Source organism: Oncorhynchus masou, chromosome 1, assembly GCF_036934945.1.
Source record: "Oncorhynchus masou masou isolate Uvic2021 chromosome 1, UVic_Omas_1.1, whole genome shotgun sequence".
Classification (NCBI taxonomy): domain Eukaryota; kingdom Metazoa; phylum Chordata; class Actinopteri; order Salmoniformes; family Salmonidae; genus Oncorhynchus; species Oncorhynchus masou.
This window is the reverse complement of record NC_088212.1, coordinates 18,098,726-18,115,076: the sequence shown is the minus strand read 5'-3', so window position 1 is coordinate 18,115,076 and position 16,351 is coordinate 18,098,726. Positions and strand designations below refer to the sequence as shown.

Genomic DNA, 16,351 nt, shown 5'->3' with positions numbered 1-16,351 from the left:
TAAAGTCTTAGACCACTTCTACTTTACACACAAGCAAGCATACAATGCCCTCCCTCGTCCGCCATTCGGCAAATCAGATAATGACTCCGTACTCTTGCTTCCTGTTTACAAGCAGAAGTTGAAACAGGAAATACCCGTGATTCGCTCCATTGAGAAATTGTAACCGGAATCAGAGGCTATGCTACAGGACTGCTTTGCTAGCGCTGATTGAAATATGTTTCGAGACTCAGCCGATAACATTGACAAGCTAACCACCTCCGTCACAGGTTTCATTATAAAATACATCACCGATGTTGAACCCAAGTGAGGGTTCACTGCTTCCCCAATGAAAAACCCTGGATTAACACAGAGTTTGGTGCTAAACTAAAGAACAGGGCTACCACCACAGAGCTATTGTAGGCAACACTGATGCTGTGGCCGAAGACAAGAATAAGTACAAGAAGGCCCGCTATGACCTCCGCAGGAGTCACCAAACAAGCAAAAGGACTATATAGGAATAAGGTACAATCATATTACATAGGCTTCGCCGCCTGCCGTATGTGGCAGGGGCATCAGTCCATTACGGATTACAAAGGAAGACCCAACCGTGAGCTGCCCAATGATGCCTCTCTACCAGACAAACTCAAAGCATTTTATACACGCTTTGACAACAACATCGAGACGGGTGTGAGGGCCATCACCAACCCAGAAGATTGGGTGATCTCGCACTCTGAAGCCGACGTGAGAAGGGTCTTTAATTAGGTCAACACCCGCAAGGCCACAAGGCCTGACGGGCGCGCTCTCAGAGCATGCACAGAACAGCTGGCAGGCATATTCACAGTCATTTTCAACCTCTCCTTGTCCCAGTCTGTAATCCCCACATGTTTTAATATTACCACAATCATTCCTGTTCCTAAAGACTCTAAGGCTTCATGCTACAATGACTACGGCCCTGTAGCACTCACTTTTATAATCATTGGGTGCTTTGAGAGGCTAGTTATGGCACACATTAACTCCACCATCCCAGACACCCTAGACCCACTCCAATTTGCATACCGCCCTAACAGATCCATAGACGATGCAATATCAATTGCTCTCCACACTGCCCTCACCCACCTACATAAGAGGAATACCTACAGTATGTGAGAATTGCTGTTCATTGACTACAGCTCAGAGTTCAATACCATTGTCCCCTCCAAGCTCGTCACTCGTCACTAAGCTTAGGACTCTGGGTCTGAACACCTCTGTCTGCAACTGGATCCTGGACTTCCTGAAGGCCGAACTCAGGTGGTGAGGAAAGGCAATATCACCTCCGCCACGCTGACCCTTAACACAGGGGCCCCACATGGGTGTGTGCTTCGTCCCTTCCTGTACCCCCTGTTCACCCACAACTGTGTAGTCACTCACTACTCCAGCACCATTATCAAGTTCACTGACGACACGACGGTGGTAGGCCTGATCACCGGTGACGATGAGTCAGCATACAGGGAGTACGTCAGTGACCTGGCAGCCTGGTGCCGGAGCAACAACCTCTCCCTCAAAGTCAGCAAAACCAAGGAGCTGATCGTGGACTACAGGAAACGGGGGTTCTACAGCTGTACCATTGAGAGCATATTGACTGGCTGCATCACTGCTTGGAATGGAAATAGCACCGCCCTCGATTGCATGGCACTACAGAGAGTTGTGTGGACAGCCCAGTACATCATGGTTCCACCTGTCACTAGAGGGCGGCAGAGACCGTCCTAGAGACATTAACGACACTCAGGTGTGTCCAATTTAACTCAATATGATTTTTTTGTTAAAAGAGGTATGTTTTCTGTTGTCCTTTGCGGAAGCTTGAATTGTTTACAGTGTGCATTTGTTTCCTGAGTGAGTTTTTGAGACTTAGTGTTTGTTGTTTTTCAAGTGTACTGTGATCCTGTAGCTACCGTTTCTCAGAAAAGTATTACGTTTATCCTTAACCACTGATTCTTCGTCTGGTCTCTTCTCTGCACCTGGGTCCAACCTCGTCACGTTCCACATCGAGGAACTCTATATCAGGCAGTGTGAAAAGAATCTTCAAAGACTCCAACCACCCAAGCCATGGACTATTTTCTCTGCCGGTGCATCAAGTCTGACACCAACATGCTCTTGAACAGCTTCTATCCCCAAGCAATACGACTGACAAATAGCTAACAAAATAGCTTCATGGACTATCTGAGTTAAACTTGTATATTTATTGAGCTTTTATTAAAATCTTTGCACTGTCTCTATGCACACTCACAGGGCCTTACACACTCACACACTATCGCTCTCTCACACACACACACACACACACACACACACACACACACACACACACACACACACACACACACACACACACACACACACACACACACACACACACGCACGCACGCACGCACGCACGCACTCACGCACACACACACACACACAAACACGAGCACTCACTCCATCATTAAGTCACTCACACGTAATATGCACATACTGTACATTTACACACCAGCACACTGTCATGACTGTCCTGACCAGGTCAGGTTACAGGAGACTACAACCACAACCACTCCCCAACAGAGGAGGAGAGATCTAGGGGTCTGAAGATGTGGGGGGTTTTATGACCCCTCACGCCCCTTGTAAATCTCAGGCCACAGACAATTCCTTTGTGCTGTTACTATGGAGAACCAGCCTCAGAACATTAAACATGAAATAAAGGCACTTTGTAACAATGGTTTCCGTCAGCCACAATGGTGGTCATGACGATAGATGGGATATGAAAATGTATGTCATTTTTGTTTTGTTATTAAAGGTTAATAGATGGTGTTATTACTAAAACATTGTAATGTGAAGGGTTTTCCTGGTATATGTTTGATGTTTATACATTGTACATTGTATGGAAAATATCCAAATCAAAGAGAATGTTTTGGGGAAGATGAAATGTTAAGTTAGTTGTCTAAAATTGGATTTGAGTCAAATCTGGACCTTGCCTCATTAAATTGGTATGCCCAGAGAATTTCCCTAAAGGTGGCTACGCCCACTTCTGACCCAAGGGTATAAAACCTGCGAGTATAGAATTTACAGGAGGACTACGTGACCCCAGCTGCAGCAAGTTCTAAAAAAGAACGCAACGCAAGTTTGAGGACAAAGAAATCCTTTTCTACCCAAGCTACGGATGAGTAGCTGTGTCTAAGCGGGTGAATTCAAGTTGAACCACCTAGCCTCCATCTCCCATCGAATCATGGTATCTAAAGGGTTTCATTCCTATGCTGTGAGCTCTGAGCTACAGAGCTGTCTGTCCTCAGAAGACCCCTTCCAGTGAAAAGGTTGAGGGAACAGACTCCTAAGCCAAAAAGGACACGGATACCGGGAGGACGAGCAGGGAGGTGCGCAGGAGAAGTGCGTCATCGAACAGCGGAACGTTCCACGCAGAGAATCCTCTGAGATCATCCCCATGTAATTACATCATTATATTCTGACCCATAAGAGCGGCAGTTTGGGGCAAGGCTAGGGTTAGAATAGCATAGCTGACAAATTCACCCAAATGTATATTTCTCTTGTGTACTTTCTTTTTTCTCTCTCTTTTGAAATCCTCATTGTGGGTAACATGTGCCATAGTGTGTTGGCCCGTTATACTAAGTTCTAATCAATAGCCTATAATGTGTTTTGTCTATGTGCATCTTTTATCACCATTTTAGCTTTTTTGTAAATAAATATTAAACTAAGATTGGTGTGGTACGAATTCATTAGTGAGACTAGGGTCTGTGCAGATTCACGGGCTATACGACGTTCAGAACGAGATTGGTAGAGGTAACTGGTTAATTAGCGGCTGTTGTAAAATCGATACTCTGATATTCTTTGAGTTAATTTGGGAAATAGAAACTCAATAAAAACTAGTTTTCCCATGGTGCCCCAGGTTAATGAGTTAATAATTGCTTGATTCAGTTAATCACACAATTATTAACTTGTAATCATTCGATGAGCAACAGTCACAACACCCACTCACATAAAAGCTGCTGCTACTCTGTTTATCTTATATCCTGTAGCATTGTCCCCTCACCCCTATACATAACATATCTACCTCCATCCCTCCATCCAGTATCCCTGCACATGTAAAATCCTTTTTGAAATATTTCCTGTATATAGTATGCTTACCTACTTACTTAATTGTGTATTTCATATTTCCTATTATTTTTCTCATGTTTTTTTCTACTAATACATTGTAATTGCATTGTTGGTTTTTCAGTTTGCAAGAAAGGCAATTCACTGTATTTGTGCATGTGACATTAAAACTTGAAACTTATTCCCATGCTCTGTCGTGCCAGAGACAGTGAGGACCTGTGTGCTGGAGTAATCCCCCAGTTGGTTAGACAGAGAATGATTCCTGGATGACTGGTTCCCAGTAAGTCCATCTCCCTGAGAGGCTGTTTTACTGTCTGGTTTCTTTTACTTTCTCTTTAAAACAAGACAAAATAAATAAAACAAATCAAAAACATTTTTGGATCAAAAGTACTGGAAATACAACAACTCTGCCATTTATAACTATAGATAGGCATTTATGAAATGTTATAAAAGCAGAGGGCATACTGTCATATTGTCGATCACTACAGTAACTAGTTGTCACAGCTACAAAGTACAAATTGGCTATACTGTATAAATATTTTTGTAGAAATAGGCAGGGTTTAGCCATAATTATGACTTTGTGACTGTGGTAGCTAGTGACGACCCCTCCAGATGATGGTTATAATGTGATCATAATGTATGGATGCTGGGCCTCCGAGGTCTTGATCTTTGACAGCTCTCCTGTAGAGCATGAAGTGTCCTGATGGAGACACTCCCTCTTAGGCATATTTGCACACCAGAGTGTCATAACCCACCTATCTACAGTGCTGGGCCAATTGTGCAACAGCCTGGAATCGAACCAGGGTCTGTAGTGACACCTCTAGCAGTGCCTTAGATCGCTGCACCACTCAGGAGCTCATCTAAAAGAAGGCCTGGTTATGGAGCTTCCACCAGGGGGACGGTTAATTATCAAAAAGTTTATTAGCAGGGGGCCTCCCAAGCGTGCACTGGTCTAAGGCACTGCATCGCAGACCTGGATTCGATCCCAGGCTGTGTCACAGCCGGCAGTGACCGAGAGACCCATGAGGCGGTGCACAATTGGCCCAGTGTCGTCCGGGTTAGGGGAGGGTTTGGCCGGCCAGGATTTCCTTGTCCCATCGTGCCCTAGCGACTCCTTGTGGCGGGCCAGGCGCCTGCAAGCTGGCCCCAGTCGCCAGCTGGACGGTGTTTCCACCGACACATTGGTGCGGCTGGCTTAAGAAGCAGTGCGGCTTGGCAGGGTCATGTTTCAGAGGATGCATGGCTCTCAACCATCGCCTCTCCCGAGTCCATAGGGGAGTTGCAGCGATGGGACAAGATTGTAACTACCAATTGGTAAAAAATGGGGTAAAAGTACACAAATAAATAAATAAATATATATATATATATATATATATATATATATTAAATGTTATATTAAATGTTTATTAGCAGGTAACCCTTTCCTTCACCACCACAGCTGATGCTAAGCCTCAACATGTAACTGAAATCAGAGTGATCTGAGTGACATCTGCCAACTCACTCTGGCTTGTAATAATAATAATATATGCCTTTAGCAGAAGATTCTATCCAAAGCTACTTACAGTTATGTGTGTATACATTTTATTGATGGGTGGTCCCTGGAATCTAACTCACTATCTTGATGTTACAAGCGTCATTTTCTACCAATTATACTACAAAGAACCACTAAGTGGTTGTTCTGTTCACTTTGTCACTTTGTCAACATCAGGGCTGCCTCAGCGAAAATACACTACATGGCCAAAAGTATGTTGATAACCCTTCAAATTAGTGGATTCTGCTATTTCAGCCACACCCGTTGATGACAGGTGTATAAAATTGAGCACACAGTCAAACAATCTCCAAGAGCTCAGTGACTTTCAATGTGGCACCGTCATAGGATGACTCCTTCCCAACTAGTCAGTTCGTCAAATGTCTGCCCTGCTAGAGCTGCCCCAGTCAACTAAGTGCTGCTATTGTGGAAATGTCTAGGAGCAACAACAGCTCAGCCATGAAGTGGTAGGCCACACAAGCTCACAGAACTGGACCAATGAGTGCTGAAGCTGGTAGGGCATTAAAAATGGTCTGTCCTCTTTTGCAACAATCACTACCGAGTTCCAAACTGCCCCTGGAAGCAACATCAGCAAAAGAACTGTTCGTAGGGAGCTTTGTGAAACGGGTTTCCATGGTCGAGCAGCCGCACATACTGTAAGCCTAAGATTACCATGCGCAATGCAATGAGTCTGCTGGAGTGGTGAATCACGCTTCACCATCTGGCAGTCCAACAGACTAATCTGGGTTTGGCAGATGCCAAGAGAACGCTACCTGCCCGAATACATAGTAAACATAGTCCACTGTAAACTTTGGTGGAGGAGGATTAATGTTCTGTGGCTGTTTTTCATGGTTTGGGCTAGTCCCATTAGTTCCAGTGAAGGGAAATCTTAACGTTACAGCATAGAATGACATTCTAGACGATTTTGTGCTTCCAACTTTGTGGCAACAGTTTAGGGAAGGACATTTTCTGTTTCAGCATGACAATGCCCCCGTGCAGAAAGCGAGGTCCATACAGAAATGGTTTGTTGAGATCGGTGTTGAAGAACTTGACTGGCCTGCACAGAGCCCTGACCTCAATCACATCGAACACCTTTGGGATGAATTGGAATGCCGACTGCGAGCCAGGCCTAATCGCCCAACATCAGTGCCCAAACTCACTAATGCTCTTGTGGCTGAATGGTATCAAGTGCCAATGGCAATGTTCCAACATCTAGTGGAAAGCCTCCCAGAAGAGTGGAGGCTGTTATAGCAACAAAGGGGGGACGAATTCCATATTAATGCCCATGATTTTGGAATGAGATGTTCGATGAGCAGGTGTCCACATATGTTTGGCCATATAGTGTCCCTTCATCCATGCTTTCCATTAGGGTTGTATGATATGATCTGGCTTTCTCACGAGGCTAACACTACGGTAATACTGGATTCCAACACTATGACCTTGGAGGAAGCACTTGGCTAAGGCTCGTACCACACATCATAAATTGGCTTCCTCATTCATATTCTATTCATGTGTTTATATGGCAAACAAATGGAGGAAAAGGGAGAGAGAGAGAGAGTGGAGAGAGAGAGAGAGCAGGAGAGAGAGAGGGGGGGGGGTTATGTCTGAGAGTGTACCAGCAGCCCTCCTGTACCTCAGGAAAGCAGAGCTCCCAGCTCTTCAACGGTGCAGAGAGAGATGAGACTGCATCCTCATCAGGAAACTGCTGGAAGCCAGCGATGATGAATAGGGTCGCTGTGACTATTAATTCCCTGTAAATGCGCCATTCTTCGCCTTCCATCTCCCACTGCTGAGATGTGCTCAGAAGGAAGAAAATGTATCAGAAATATAGGAAACTCGTCGGTGGGAAACAGCTTGGTCTGTAATATTCTCCTTATGAATTGCTTTACTATGGCTAATGAGTTTATCAGAGCCATTGATCCTAATGAGCGGTGGTTGCCCACAGTTGGTTTAATGGAGAGCTAACAAAGGGCTCTCCTTGAATGATTCATTGAATGACTCTTTGGTCTGGGAATGTGTCTCCTGGTACTACTCTGCTAAACCAACCTGAGCCAGTCTCTAGACATCAAGCTAAGGGGAGATGACTCTAGAGCCCTGGAGACCTCAACAAGTCATAGAGGCAATGCTGCAAGGTCACTATTTCAGCTATTGCCATCCCGCAGGGGGGAATGTATGAATATCACACTCTTTTCAGTTTAAAATGCCATTTCACCACCGCTCCTCTCAGCACAAGCCATCTGGGGGGTTTCTGCAGACCTTGACTGCAGGCGGGGAAATGAATGTGTAACAGTTTTCTTGGTGTGATGGAGAGGCGGACCAAAATGCAGCGTGGTTTCTATTCATGTTTTTTAATAAGACAACTAAACAGTAATAGAATACAAAACAACAAACGTGGAAAACCAAAACAGCCCTATCTGGTGCAAACACAGAGACAGGAACAATCACCCACAAAAGCCCAACACCAAACAGGCTACCTAAATATGGTTCCCAAACAGAGACAATGACTAACACCTGCCTCTGATTGAGAACCATATCAGGCCAAACACAGAAACAGACAAACTAGACACACAACATAGAATGCCCACTCAGATCACACCCTGACCAAGCAAAACATAGAAACATACAAAGCAAACTATGGTCAGGGTGTGACAGAATGGAACTTATTCAAACTGCACCAGCGGGATAGGGAGTCCACTTGCTTACATATGGGAGGAAGATGTCCATCGGGTGACCAATGACAAATAAAGCAAACCCCATGCAGGGTTTTTTGTTGACCTCATGTCATGTTGTCATGTGTAAAGTTTGATGCTCTGTACAACATTACATACAAGAGCAACATAAAATGCAAGAGAGGTAAGAAAGCCAAGGAGCCCGTGGATATTATATTCAAGACACTTGAACAGTTAATTGGGCACTATATATGAAACACATTGCAATGCATTTGAAAATTGAGAAAGAGGCACTTTTAAGTGATCCCTCATAGAACCAGAATTCAGAATAATTGGCGTTTGAGCAATAAAGTGATAGAGGTCACTTCAATAATATTGATGAGAAAAGTAACACAAATGAATGTGTCCAAACATACCCTGAAAGTTAGACTTAATTAGAACTTATTTAATAGTTTGCGGACCACTATTAAAGCTCCTATGTGTTTGATGAATTAGTGAGTAATACTTTTACAAAAGGCCATACTTTTAACTGCTCTGTGACTCAAGTAAAAAATAAACAAATAAAGTTGGTTTGGTGCTTGCATCTCTCTGCCTGCCTGCCTGTCTGCCTGTCTGCCTGCCTGTCTACCTGTCTGCCTGTCTGTCTGTCTGTTTCTTTTAAATGTGTGTTGTGCGCTACTTTCATAAAAATGTTATTATTATCCTTTTTAGATAAAACTATACTAAATATATTCACGTCTCCAAATAGTTGATTACAACACACTGTTTTGCAATGAAGGTCTATAGTAGCCTCAACAGCACTCTGTAGGGTAGCACCATGGTGTACCCAGAAGACAGCTAGCTTCCATTCTTCTCTAGGTACATTAACTTCAAAACAAAACCTAGGAGGCTTATGGTTCTCACCCCCTTCCATAGACTTGCACAGTAATTATGACAACTTCCTGAGGAAACCTCTAACCTATCAGAGCTCTTGCAGCATGAAATTACATGTTGTCCACCCAATCAAAGGATCAGAAAATGAATTTAGTACTGAAAGCAAAAGATAGTCCGGCCAACTCAAACAGAGAGGGATGCTATGTTAACTAGCTATCCAACACTGGAACTTTTCCAAGTCAAGGTCAGCTTTTGGTTTTATTAATTTATTGACACTGGGGCCGACCGGAGTAACTGCTGAACTGTCAGTGGCGACCCATCATTCAAGGCAGGTGGGGGAGAGCCCCACCTGTTTTGAGCCCTAACCTTTTGCTAAAAAATGATTATAAAAAATATATACACTACCGTTCAAATGTTTGGGGCCACTTAGAAATGTCCTTGTTTTTGAAAGAAAAACTATTTTTTTGTCAATTAAAATAACAAAAAATGTATCAGAAATACAGCGTAGACATTCGTAATGTTGTAAATGACTATTGTAGCTGGAAACGGCAGAATTTTTATGGAATATCTACATAGGCAAACAGAGGCCCAATATCAGCAACCATCACTCCTGTGTTCCAATGGCACGTTGTTTTTGCTAATCCAAGTTTATCATTTTAAAAGGCTAATTGATCATTAGAAAATCCTTTTGCAATTATGTTAACACAGCTGAAAACTGTTGTTCTGATGAAAGAAGCAATAAAACTGGCCTTCTTTAGACTCGTTGAGTATCTGGAGCATCAGCATTTGTGGGTTCGATTACAGGCTCAAAATGGGCAGAAAAAAAAGCACTTTCTTCTGAAACTCGTCAGTCTATTCTTGTTTTGAGAAATGAAGGCTATTCCATGCGAGAAATTGTCAAGAAACTGAAGATCTCATACAACGCTGTGAACTACTCCCTTCACAGAACAACGAAAACTGTCTCTAACCAGAACAGAAAGAGGAGCGGTGCACAACTGAGCAAGAGGACAAGTACATTAGAGTGTCTAGTTTGAGAAACAGACACCTCACAATTCCTCAACTGGCAGCTTCATTAAATAGTACCCACAAAACATCAGTCTCATTGGCAACAGAGAAGAGATGACACCGTGATGCTGGCCTTCTAGGCAGAGTTCCTCTGTCCAGTGTCTCTGTTCTTTTGCCCATCTTAGTCAGTCTGAGATATGTCCTTTTCTTTGCGACTCTGCCTAGAAGGCAAGCTTATGCCAAGACTTTGTCTTGAAGGTCCTCAGAACATTTCAAAATACTATATTTTTGATTATTTCAAATATATTTCATAGCGGTTTAGATGGTACAATGATTCTCTACACTATCATTTCTTGTTTTGTCACATAAACTGAAAACAGTGGAACTATTAGAATTTTAGCAACTAGGAAATGGCTGAGCCATTTTTGCATCATGCATCTTTATAGGAAATCTTAGCCAATGTTCTGGGAATGTTCCCGGTTTGCTGGGACCATACATGAACATCGTCGTTTCTCCTACGCAACAGCTGGGCGTGACACAGGTTGATACAGGGATCAGACACTCACCGTCCATCCTCCTCCGTCCGTTGTCATGTCACAGAAGACCTGGAAACCAGCAGGGTAGTGCATGGGAAAGACAGAGTAGATCCCGTCCTCCCGCTGACCACTTGCGTAGATATCGCTGCAGTCCCGAGGTCTGGAGCCTAGCGAGATCAGATAGACACCAGATTAACTTTTAAATCCTGGATTTTATCATATAAATTATTAAATGAAACCAGTGAGCTCCAACATGTTCTTCTCTTAATAGTCAGCCGTCTGAATCTGTCCAGACAGCTTCACTTCATCATGTCCAAATCCTGTACTTTATAGAAATGCAATTTTTTTACAAAAATAATTTGTGGTATCAGAGGTGTAGTATGCAAACATATTTCAGTATGAAGCTGTGCTTTTTTCCTTCTAGTGAAATTGTGAAATAGCCTTGTCAGGCATTAAATACATCTAGTTGGCCAAACATATGGTTTACTTCAGCTCAAAGGATCAACCATTTCTACAGCTGACATGGTGTAGTTAGGAGATTTCCATGCACTCATTGCCTTTTTCTCCTTCCACCAACCACCACTGGTGTCCATCCATAGGCCTACCATTGGAGCAGCCTTTGGGCCGGGCACTGCGAACAGGTGCTCTCTGGAGGTCTGCCTTGAACTTGCTCTTCAGGTTCCCTGTCTCCTTCTGCATGGAGTTGAGAGCATCGTTCACTGAGTTCATCACCTTCACCATGTTGATCTGGCTCTCAGACAGCAGCTGGAAACAAACACACAAACCTTCCATTAAACACCCACTCGGTAGTTGGAAAAACAACTTAACAACACACACACACACACACACACACACACACACACACACACACACACACACACACACACACACACACACACACACACACACACACACACACACACACACACACACACACACACACACACACACACACACACACACACACACACACACACACACACACAAATTAGATTACATTTCCCTTGATAGACATAGGACTAACAGCACACCCCACACAATGGGGAGTAAATGTAATTAGAAAAGGGATCTCCCTGAGTGTGAGTGTTCATTCATTAGAATGAGAATGTTTTAGGAAGTCCACAGTAGCCTCGTAATTACTAGACTGGAATCTGAGTAGCGAAACAGAACGTAGGCTTGCAAGACATCCCGGATGGTTGTATGAGGTTAAGGCTACAGTAAGGAGAGGTGACATAGGAACTCTTTGGAGACCCACAATGCCCCGGGGTTGACATTGATGACAGCCGACGGGAGCGTACTTCCTGTGCACATGGTGTAAACATGATCACTCTCTGCACATATTCCCTCCCACATGTCCGTCCCCCTCTTCCCCACTCGCCCCCTCCCTAACATGCTTCTGTAGGCAACGACACTTGCTTGTCAATCACGAGTGGGCCTCAAACGACAATATGCTGGTATGAAAAATACATGCTAACCACAGGAGGTGTACACTCCACTCCTCTCTTCTCTGCTCTGCTGAAGCCCTCTCTCTTCTCACACAGTAGCAACTCCTACAGCAGTTTGATACTGTACTTTGATATACTGTACTTTGTGATATAAAACTATGAGCAGTGGTTCCACAGTATGTGTACTTCCAGCAATAGGTTGTCTTGTAAAAATGTGCAATGACATATTTTGCTCTAGGATAAGATTTGCTCGAACTCTCGGCTTGGAAAACGTGATGTAGGCCTACAATCATAATTTTAAATCATATGTGCTCTACATCAAAAATAACTATAAATATGACAAGGGGGTGCCAAATATAAAAATTGCACTGTGCTTTGAGATTCAGTTATTACCACCGTAATAACTGAAAACACATCCAGAGGTCTCTCCATTGAAATCAATAAATAAATTCCCCCATCTCTTTCTCCTTTCCTCCAAAAACGTTTTTCTTATCCCCCTCTGGCTACTATTCTCAACACTGTCAAATGGCTTCCCAGAAAGCGCTGCCTGGAAAGCACAACGACACTCCTCGCATTTACCTGCTACCTTGTATGAGGAAGAAGGCATTGGCTCTACTCTTTAAATGTCAATATCGTCTGAGAGTGTTTCTACAGCTGAGGCTTTGGGTCTCCGACACTCGGTGTGTGAATGTAAATGTGACTGTGCAGCAGAGTTTGGCTGGCTGTCAGTGAGCGGATGCCACTTGAAAAGAGGGCAGGGACAAGGGAGGGGGAGAAGTGCCAGCCAGTATTCATTTAACGGCTCGGGTGACATATGAATCGAGGTGAGTCATGCCTCCTTCTTGATTCCTATGACTATGCGAGGGTAGAGACGACAAAGGGCAGAGACGGTTGTTTCTGTAACAGAGGCTATAATCACCCCGGCCCTGATGGAATGTAGCACTGTAGCGACGGACTGGGTATCTATCGCCTGTAGTGGTCGTTCTAATGAGCTTACTTTGATAATAAAGTTACGATATGCAGCAGAGCTCTTGCAGGACTGTGAATTCCCAGCAGGTAGTGAACTACTACAGCACCACCTCTATTCCTTTTTTAAGGAGATCGAAATTCCAATTCCCTTTGGTATTCCATTATTTAGGACAGCGTGGTAGAAAGGAGATAAGGAGACAGATGCAGAGGGGGTAGTTAGATAGGAAGGGCTCAAACAGGTTTAGAATTCCAAGGGGATATGGTCTAAAGTCAGCAGCACTACTGTAACACTAGACCAGACTCTGGAACCATCCACTTCTACCGCAACTGTTTACAAATGAGGCCCTGCAAATAATATATGCAACTTTTATCGAAAAGCGACTTACAGTCATGCGTGCATACATTTTACATATGGATGGACTCAAACCCACTATCCTGGTGTTATAAGTGCCATACTCTATCAACTGAGCTAGAAAGGACCGCAAAGATAGTTTCACAGCCCCTATACCTCACACTCCTTATGATACCATTTTTGCTTGCCATAGCAACCTACAAAGTTCGACTAAGAACAATATGGAATTGTTTTGAGATGTTCATACCAAGGATCATTTAGATATTTGATTTGGAATTTTAGGACCCCTTTAGTTATAAAATATACAGTATATATATATATATATATATATATATATATATATATATATATATATATATACTGTATATATATATACTGTATATTTTATAACTAAAGGGGTCTTAAAATTCCAAATCAAATAATAAATAAATGTTATAACATTTATTTGATGAAACATAGAATTTGTCCTTAGCACTAATAGCCCATAGAAACACATTGAATAACAGATTCATAAATGGAGAAACAGATAAAACAGTCATAAAATAAATCAAAAGGTAGTTTGTTTTGAAGTGTTTGTCCTATATCTGAAGATCAGGAAGAAAGATCAGGAAATGATATATGTATTCTTAAATGTAACCCCTTTTTTTAGGCACTAAACTACAGTACTTCCATAAACGAAATACTTCCTTTCATTTTTTTTACTGGTACTTGGCTACCTTCAGACGAGTCTTGTGAGGCTAGTGGGCGTCTTAGAACAAAACAACCAACATGTCAGAGTCTCATATTTCCATAGACGGGTCATAATAGATTGGTTTAATCTCATGGTTATGACCACGTCACAGCCATGATACAAATGTCACAACACATGGTCTCTAATGTATTATTGCTTAATTATGACCTACTCAGCTGTTTTGATTCCCCCTGGTAAAGGGTAGAAAAGACAGCAGGTTAGAAAAGTAGATCTCTTTTTCCATTTTGTAGTTGAATCCAATATTACAGAAGTAGAGTGAGTAGAGAGGTATGAGGAATGAGAGGAGATACAGACAAAGACTTTCCAAAAATGTTTTTTCTCTCTGGCAGACCTTAAAGGCCCGATGCAGCCGTTTAATATCACAAACCATGTTTCCAACAAATCACAACAGCTATGATGGAAACAAGTAGTTTTTGTAAATGCCCACAGATCATTTGTTCGTTTGACATGGTGGGATCTCTTTGTTTCTGTAAAGTTAATTATGCGAGAACTGCTGGTGGAAACGCCTTTATGCGCAAACATTGATATAATAACCATCATATCGAAGTAAACTTGGAGTCACACGATAATATGGTGTGTGGTCCTCCCACTATGACTCGGGAAACTATGCAGTTTATTAGGCTACAGATTAAATAAGTTCTGATGAACTTCACAGGGTGGTGAGAGCCCCCGGTGATGAGCTAGCTGCTCCTTTCCAATACATTTTGAGGATCTTATTCTGGTGACATGATGGGGGGACTTTTTAGCCAACAAATATTTCTCAAGCAAGAATTTTGCTAGGACTACGTGTGATCTGAGTGGGGAGGGAACATTTGAAACCAGCTGTTTGGAACTCGCTTTGTTATTGGTCTATTAACCATGGAAAAGCCCAAACTCCCGCCCATGAAAACCTGCTGATTAGAAGGTCCTGTGTAGATTGTATTTTCAACCAGCAACTATCAGGAAATAACTCTGATCAAATGTTTTCACACTTTTACAGTGTTAGTTTCATCAGCTGTCGTACAATATGGTATTAAACACAGGAAAAACATAATTTTGACCACAATAGGCCTTTAAAAGGTTTGACAACTGGGCTATGGAAGACGGTATTGTCTGCATCCCGACATACTCTGGTGCAATTTAGGCTCAAATTACTGTTGCATGGATCTTGACGATTTGTTGCTTTGTATTTAGCATTTCTCCTTCTGCTGCTACAGTATCATATGAACAGTATCCTACAATATGTAGCCTATAGTATAAAGCATTTTGTATTTTCCACGCAGATGGTGTGTGTGTATTGAGATAATGAGGGGGCTATAGGGTGTCTTCAGGCCTCATTAGTGACAGGGCTCCTGTGCAGAGTCAGGCTCCCAGGGTTACATTGCCATCCGGGTTTCAAAGGCACTCAGAGGACACATACTTAGCATATCACCATTACCATTCAGCAGGAGATGAAAGCTCCTCTATTGATTTGAGAGGGGAACAACAGCATTGAAAATGCATGATAAATGCCAATACTGCAGCAGCTTCACCTGACTCATTCACCATGAATAATCCCCTTTTTGATAGGTGTTTGAGGGATCATTGGTATCCTGTTCTCTATACATGTTGGGTCCTCAGTTAAGATTCTTCAAAATCACTCTCGAATCAATAGTGACAAAAACTAAATATGTTGTGTGTGTGAGACTCACTCAACCAATGAAAGGATCATTTGGTAATCACAAGTGAAAATGCCCCTGTGCTGTGAATACAATTTATGGTGTGTTTATTCTTTACCCCCTGAAAAGAACCACTATGAAACACGTTTATGACAAGATAAAAGTACCTAACCTTGAGCCTTCCTCAGCAAATAAATATTCACATTCTATACGGTGAGTTCTATGTATCCGTCCCCTGGTAGATCTAAAGCCTGCTGGAGGCAGAGCAGCCCCTGGGATGTGACTATAGCTTATTCTCTAGGTTATCACCTCCCTAATGGGACTCAAGCGTAATTATCTTGTGAGAAAACTTAATAAAAATGGACTGATCTGAACGGTGCTAAGAAAAGTCCACTGCGCATTAACTCATACAGTAGGTTGTGTTCATTAGAGGAAAATGGACTGTGTTGCAAAGAGTTTTTAAATGTTTTCCATTGAATGCCCTAATAAAC

The 16,351-nt window shown here is 42.7% G+C and overlaps 1 protein-coding gene across 1 annotated transcript in view; it reads right to left on the bottom strand.

The window, feature by feature from the left end:
- Nucleotides 1-16,351, bottom strand: part of LOC135523044 (fibrinogen C domain-containing protein 1-like) — a 111,306-nt gene that overhangs the window by 59,057 nt on the left and 35,898 nt on the right. Inside the window, exons 6-7 of the mRNA XM_064949798.1 lie at nucleotides 11,312-11,471; nucleotides 10,737-10,873 (exon numbers count right to left, since the gene is read on the bottom strand). Of these exons, the coding sequence (XP_064805870.1) occupies nucleotides 10,737-10,873; nucleotides 11,312-11,471 (297 nt within the window). The remainder of the gene's footprint in view (nucleotides 1-10,736; nucleotides 10,874-11,311; nucleotides 11,472-16,351) is intronic.